This window comes from Engystomops pustulosus, chromosome 6 (genome assembly GCF_040894005.1).
Source record: "Engystomops pustulosus chromosome 6, aEngPut4.maternal, whole genome shotgun sequence".
Classification (NCBI taxonomy): domain Eukaryota; kingdom Metazoa; phylum Chordata; class Amphibia; order Anura; family Leptodactylidae; genus Engystomops; species Engystomops pustulosus.
In genome coordinates this window covers 157,470,746-157,478,589 of record NC_092416.1, presented here as the reverse complement: position 1 = coordinate 157,478,589, position 7,844 = coordinate 157,470,746, and the positions used below count along the sequence as shown (strand labels likewise).

Below are 7,844 nucleotides of genomic sequence, written 5' to 3'. Positions count from 1 at the left end.
AGGACGTGGGGGGGGGTTGGGAAATGGGGTGGGGGAAGGGGGGATAAAAGGGGAGGACAGGGGAGAGGGAGGAAAGAAGAAAAAGGAAAATTAAAAAGGGGGGGGGGGGAGGGGGAGCCCGGCCACAGACAGGGACCGGTGGGGTGGGGTTGGGGGGGTTATGGGATCTTCGGGCAGCCACTGGATGGGCGTCCATGCAGGTGGGCTCACTATTCGCCAGAGGCCAGGAGGGACCTATATGCGGTTGATTGCCTGAACTGAGTCCAGGGAAGCCAGGTCTTGTGGAATTTCTCAAACGTGTCAGAGGACGTTTCTAAGAACAAACCCGCTTGTAGGGAACGTGCCTTATAAACATGTGATATACAGCACAGCATTGATCATATACAGAGTCTAACAAAAAGGCAAGACACATTGGTTAGAAAAACTAGGTGTCAAATATTTTGTAAAAATCTATCCAATGATACTAAACTTAGCCCCACCTCCTAGAGGTGAGGCAGTGCGCAACTTTAATCGTATCGGGGGGCCGGTGTAATGTGAGTGCCCGCCTCTTACACATCGGGGGTGGGGGGGCTGGTGTAATGTTAGTCCCCACCTCTCACACATCGGGGGGCTGGTGTAATGTTAGTCCCCACCTCTCACACATCGGGGGGCTGGTGTAATGTTAGTCCCCACCTCTCACACATCGGGGGGCTGGTGTAATCCCCATCTAAAGTTAATTAATCTCTCCAAAGTTATCAAATATTGAATGCTCTGCATTAAGTGCTTGATATCATTGGATAGCTTTTATAAAAATATTGCATACGTCTATTGCCAGATTTGGGGTCTGATGTGTATTTGTCGAAATATCCCCTTTTTTAAGTTTTTGAACACAATGATTTTTATCAAATACAGCGCCATCTGTCACCAAAATTGAAAGACCTAGGTCTAATTAAAGTCATTTTTCCAGGGGAATCTGAATCTAAATAAAAAAAATGAGGGTTTCCATTGAAGATTTTCAAGTTGCCCAACACCCTTTGGTATCATTGGATAGATTTTTGAAAAATATTTGACAGGTATATTTTTAGTTTTTAGATCTGATCTGAATTTGGGCATATATTCCTGTCCTTTTTGTTACACCCAGTATATGTCGTATGAGCACAGCACATGATTGTGATCAGAACTAGTGCAAATAACAAGAAAACATGTTTCCAGTAGCTACGAGACAGAATGGCGCCTCAGGAAAAATAAATCCATGGAGTTGTTGTGACTGCTCCACATACTTCCCATAGTGACCCGTTTACAATTTGGGATCGTCCGTTACTCTTTTTATGTGGATTTTTTTTTTAACTTTTGTGCCTACAATTTTTTTTTTCATGAAATAAATATTTCAACTAAACTTCTGCTGTAGAAAAATACTTGAGATAAAGTTGTGCAGAGTTTATAGGATGTTTTTAAACCACATGGATTTTTGTGAAATTTCATGTTTTGTTTGTTCTTGCTTGGGCTCAAAGTTATGGAGGTACGACCCGTACTTACCACCTGTTCAATGGATAGGGGGTGTGACTGATCACTGCGGGTGAGTGCTGCTCTGTGGGATAGGCTCATAATAAATGGGTCGGAAGTGCGTTGCGAACAAGGAAGTGAGCAGGCCTATTCAATTCTCTTGCACCCTGTGTGTAGATGGTAAGTTGTTATGGTGGTACCACAACTTTATGCCCATCTCTCCCTGTATGGGCATTATGAATTATTCTCTATGTTCTTCTATCTAACATTCTGCTTTATGGTGTATTTCCAGTTGTTTCTGTACATATGGGTCTCAGGGTGCACCAATAAAATGATATATTTTTATTTAAAAACATTTGTGTATTATTGTGCACAGAGTTTACCTAATCGGTCCCTGTCCCCAATGGGGCTCACAATCTAATCAACCTACCTGTATGTTTTGGAGTGTGGGAGGAAACCGGAGGACCTGGAGGAAACCCACGCAAACATGGAGAGAACATACAAACATTTGACCTTGGGACTTGAACCCAGGTCCCCAACGCTGCAATGCTGTAATTCTAACCACTAAGCCACCATGCTGCCATATTTTTCTTCTATTAAAAATGAATGAAGACCTGGGAAAGTATTCTCGGCTCCAAAAGAGCCCAATCAGATGATCAAAGAATTTGCAGAGCACAGCGCTCAGGTATCCCTTTCTCAGTCTGTGAATACGTGTGCACTGTACACAGCGATTTTGGACGTATTGATTGGAGCTATCGGACCTTCGGTGACCAGAGTGTTATTCTTTATCCTGTGGATAGGGCCTTGGATATTGCTGCCAATTTATGATGTATAAGCGCTTTTTCTGTTTTCTTTGTAATTACTTGTACTCTTTACCTAAATGTTTTGGGTAAATATAAAATAATTAAAATATAAACTTCAGGGGGAAATCGGAATAAAACAGCAGCTCAAACGAATGTTTTTTGCATTGCTAATCTTGTGCCGCTCAGCATGTGGTAAAATATTTTTCTATGGGTCAATAGGATTACATTGATAACAGTAGTATAATATTATATATATATATATATATATATATATATATATATATTACATTATCCAGGTTTCTAGTACACAACACCGTTGTTAATGAAGTAGATGGTAGCTGTCAATGGCAGGACCCTGCAAATCCTTCTGCTGAGCACCTTGAATTATTTGGGCAGACATAGGGGTCTTCTTCATTACACCCCTCCTATGTCTGGATGCTAAAATTACACAAGCTGCTTGCAGGCCACATTGGAGAACATTTACTAAACCGTCCGCTGGAGCTCATTCAAAGTGCATTGTCCTCTGATAATGCACTGTGATCATTCACTAAGATCGTGCGCCCGATATCCTGCATGTGTCGCTTCCCCGCTCAGGTCCGCCAGAGTTCACCATCTTCTTCCGGGTGCATGTAAGTGCATTGTTATGCGACACAATTTGAACGTTAAATCCCACGCTCAGTCAGATCATCCTAGTGCACGCCCCCTATTTGTGTCACATAAAAGCCAGCGCAGCTGCGGCAAAAAACTGTGTGCGACACAATCCCAGCGCAGACACCTGCTAAATACCTGTCCAAGCCGTGTAATCCCGAAACGGCAAACAGTCCGACGAAAGTTATCCGTGACACTTGTGCCTGATTGGCATGTATTCACATGTATAACTATCGCTCTCAACAGCGGGCACTGTGAAAAACCTTGTGATAATACATCCATAGGCCCCCATCACACGACCGTATATAGCAAGATGTACGAACAGCAGCTACGTACAGCAACCATATAAGTGCATAGTGCACAGCACAGTACATCAGGCACGCACGCGCCGAATAAAAGATCGCGTTCTAACATTCACCGTACACAGCCTGGCTAACCAACTTTCTATGGAAAGCTGACGAGTGCTTAAAGGGGGGTTCCACTTTTTTTTTTTTTTTTGGGGGGGGGGGGGAGGAAACAAATAAAATACTTTCATTTCTGGAGGGCCCCTGGACTGGAAATGAGGTACATGAACACTGGCCTCATTGGTAACATCTGAATGGACGGCACATGACCTCGCTGCTCACAGGGATAAATAAATAAATAAATATATATGTATGGCTGCAAATGACCAAAATAAACTTTAAAGAATATAAAGTGTCTGATACCAGTCAGTTATATAATGCAGCTGAGACTGAGTATGTTATTAGTGCTGCGGGAAAGCCACATGCCAGGCTGAAAAACTACAACTCCCGGCATGCCACGCCATTCCGCGGCAGTAAGGGCATGCTGGGACTTGTAGTTCTGCATCAATGGTTGCGCTTTATGAAGTGTCTAGGCCGCAGTCCCCCAGCAGTTATTATACACCTGTACCCCGTCCTACAGACTGTACATAAGACAGGGGAGGGGGAATACAGACGTCCCCGCACTACTCTCCATCTAGCTCCACCCCCTTACCCGGTCCGGTCACATGACCCGTGACGTAACCGTCCCCAAACATCCGTCCCCGACGTGATTCCCATGGACGCGTAGGTGCTGGTCACCGGGGGAGGTACGTGATGGCCCTGTGTGTGTTCACACTGTGGTGCGGTATTTACTACTAAGGGAATAATAGTAGCTTGTGTTACTGACAGTTTCCAGGGTAATGCCGCCATGTATCTAGTGTACATTGAGTCCTATTTGTACCATTAGAGAAACGTATCTTCTATCTACATAATAATGCATCGTTTTGGGGAACAAGTAAGGCCAAATTCACACCTGTGTCCAGACCTCAGTTATTCTATTCACTAAAACGATCATAACAACAACTGCAAAGAGTTTGCATGTTCTCTCTGTGTTTGTTTGGGTTTCCTCCGGGTCCAACGGTTTCCTCCCACACTCCAAAGTTCTGTGTGATCTGTGTGCGCTATATAAATAAAGGAATTATTATTATTAACAGATCAAATTGTTTTCACTGCTCCCGTTCGTTTCTGTTTGCACCACTTATGTTACTGGTTCCGTTGTTTGAGGCGAAAATTTGGATGGAGATGGCAGAACAATTTTATTGCATCTGAAATAACGGAAGCATCACGGAGACTAGTCCACCAAAATTTTGCTCTGATCTTTATATACAGTACATGCCCCAGTGCACAGACCAGTGAGCATTGACTTTCCAGTTCCAGGTCGTGTGGTCTCCACCTCCATTTCAGCGGAAGGCTAGATTAAAGAGCACCTGTCGGGGTGACTTGAAATACTAAACCAATGGTCCATAAGGACCTGCGGGGTTTAGAGTCGTTGCAGCTTATCAGACTCGTCTCTAGGTAACATAAATGCCTATTGCTGAACTACAGGAGTCTTCATTCCCACATGGTGGTGCACGTTTTTCGACCAGCGACCATTTGCTTGTATGGGGTTGCAGTAACATAGTCATACTGGAAGCTCCATTCAATCAAAGAACCTGACGTCTCGGGGAGTTCCATTAGTCAGATCCCCAGGATTCCGGCACATATCCTGTGCCTTGGTTATGGAAAGATAACAATAAGGATATGGCATTTTATATAATTTTTCTTTCTTTCTTTATTGCTTTATCCAGAGCTGTGAGCCATGAGCCGTGCCACCATGACAACGAATCCCGAATTCCTGCAGAAGCTTCTAGATGAAGACCCCAGTTCTAAAATCGTATGTCAAGTCAACACAATGTCGCATATAGACTATCTCAACCTGCAGACCCGCAGGATGGAGCAAGTATTCAGCACTTTCCCCGAAGTCCTCTTGGTGATCCGCACCTACAATGGGAAAAGAAGGGCTCTGTACACGTTCCTGGTAGATGGGCCACGCATCGGCGGACCCTATGAACTCACAAGAGTGGTCCATGTAGCTATACCTCCTAATGAGACCCATCAGGGCCTGGTATGCATGTTTCAAGTTATGAAAGGACTGAACCCCCATTGGCCTTTAATTAAGGTATTTTTGGTAGATCCTGATTTTACTGAGAATGCTGCCATCCGTGAGGTGTTTCCGTCGGCGGAAGTGGTACTGTCCGTCTCCCATGTCTGTGCACACATCCAAAAACAAATCCGCGAGCTCTTCTTACCGAACAAGGCGGAGAACATCCTGCTTAACGCCCTGAAGAGTACAATGTGTTCCCCCAAAGAGAAAAACCTTCAGGGCATGCAGAGAATACTCAAACGGTTTGTGGATCCCAGGTTTCATCCTCTGCTGAAAGAGGATTGGCTTCTAACGGATCGGATGTGGTCCTTGCACTGCTGGAGAAGTTGGGACGAATGCTCTCAGTATTTCAAGATGGTGGAAACTTTGACCCGTACGTTGAACCTGCTCTTTAAAATGTCACCCTGCTTGAAAAAGATGATGAATAGCTTCATATTTTATCTCTTGGAGCAAACAGAAGGGAAAGACTTACCAGAACCTCGGACCTGCAGTACTGAAGAATTTGCCTTAATGAAATGTAAAGAGGAGACATCCACAAAAGCGACGGAGGAACATCCGATGGAGCCGGAGGCTGCAGCATTGATGTGTGAGGCGCTAAATGACATCTGTAGCCCTGCGGCCTTTGGACTCTGTCAGAACGAACTAGAAGTGGCCCAAAAATCTGTAGGACTTGTAAGTAACCATAAAGATAAAATATGCGTCCAGATTTTTGAGTACCCGAACAAAGTTAGTGGTGGGAAACTTAAGACGTGTACCTGCGGCTTCTATCAGAGCACAGAGCTTCCCTGTCGCCACATCTTCTCTCTGCTCCATGCCAAGGAGGAGATTATACAGCCGGGCATGCTCCCAAAACTGTGGAAGAAACAGAACCGTGGATCTTCATCCGTGCCCCCTCTGCCCCCAGACACCCTGGAAATCCTGAAGGGTGAGAAGAGCAAAGTTTCTGAAAAACATCTACTTGTGAACTCTCTGACGAGCCAGATATCAGGGTTATTGGCGGACTGCAGCGAGGAGATGTTTCAGCGGCGATATAATACGTTACGCGAACTGGCGGATGCGTGGATCGGGCCTTATGAGCAAGTGAAGATCTAGACAGGGCACCATAGTACTGTGTATCATTCTGGTGTATCCGTATAATATACAATAAAGATCTCCTGAAAAGCGGATGGACTACAGAAGAACACTTTAGGTTTTTCTTTTTGTTGGTTTTTATGTGTATTTATATGGGCAGGAACTGAAAGACACGCAGTTTGCTCAACATTTGTTCATGTAAACTGCAGATAAAACAATGTTTGTCGGGAGTTATTATTCCACTTCTCTTATGAAAATCAGGACGTCTGAACCTGCTGAACCAGTTTGGTTATTTGTTGTCCTGTGTAGTTTTTAAAGGGGATTTCTTTAGGATAAGCTTTCAGGATCCATTTGATTGGATATTCCAGGAACCTTTATCGAGTGAGACAACCTCTGAATTATATGTTCGGTCAATCGGTCAACAGCCTTACGGGAAAACCCCTCAGCCAAAGAAAATAAATATTTTAGGTCCATATTTTGAAGGTTCTGTTCTATGGATGGTTCATTAATAGGTCATCTGTGGGGTGAGGAACCTCATACCCCTGATAAGCTGAGAGCAGTGGTGCTCCTATACGCTAGACGCAGCTGGGAGCACATGTCTCTGTCTGTACTCTAGTGCTTTCTGGATTGTACTCTGGTAAAGGGCATCTACCACCAGGATGAAGGACTGTATGCAAATGAGCCCGAGGGGCTCCAATTTCCATAGGTGTTAATGGAGCCTGGAGCTCCCCTAGGCTCATTTGCATACAGTTTTTAATCTTAGTGGTAGATGTCCTTTAACATGTTTTCCTCCATCCACAGGATAGAGGATAGCAAACGCCCATTATCATTGAGGGTCCAAATGCACACAAGAACAGGGGCTCCCTTGCTCACTAATTGGACTTGAGGGTCAAGCATTTTCCATTCAGTAGTATGGTAATATTGGAAATTGATGAGCACAGCACTCGCTTATCTCCTGCCCTCCTATTCATGGTATACGCGCGTGCTTCTGCCGATCCACCCCCTATCGAGATGGGACCCCCAAGGGACACGTTCTAGGGATCATTGAGAGTCCCAGCAGTTGGACTGTCACCGATCCTGTGGATAGAGGATTACTTGGCACATCGCCTTTAATACAGACTCTACTCTCATTGAAGTGAACATATGTCACACCTGTAGTAATACTTTGCTGGCCACTATACTGCAGATGGAGCTGTTTGCTGGTGGCTCTGTCCTGTGTGTAGAAGCGCTGGTTGACAGTGGTGCCATGGGTCACACAGATTACTCATTAATGATCTATCCTGTAACTTTGGGCTCTGAAAACCCCCCTTAAAGGACTTATCCCGTAAAGAAACAACTCCCTTTTACTTAGTTAGCGTGTGCAACACTGTACAA

At 44.6% G+C, this 7,844-nt stretch overlaps 1 protein-coding gene across 1 annotated transcript; it reads left to right on the top strand.

Annotated features, from left to right (window-relative positions):
* The first annotated feature begins 3,825 nt into the window (after window positions 1-3,825).
* On the top strand, window positions 3,826-6,700 carry ZSWIM1 (zinc finger SWIM-type containing 1). The gene is made up of 2 exons (XM_072112011.1): window positions 3,826-4,023; window positions 5,044-6,700. Exon 2 carries the CDS (start codon window positions 5,055-5,057, stop codon window positions 6,489-6,491), a length of 1,437 nt encoding a protein of 478 aa, XP_071968112.1. The 5' UTR covers window positions 3,826-4,023; window positions 5,044-5,054; the 3' UTR covers window positions 6,492-6,700.
* Window positions 6,701-7,844: the final 1,144 nt, after the last annotated feature.

Coding starts and splice junctions, on each gene's coding strand:
- ZSWIM1 (XM_072112011.1), top strand. CDS start 5,055: ATGAGCCGTGCCACCATGACAACGAATCCCGAATTCCTGCAGAAGCTT.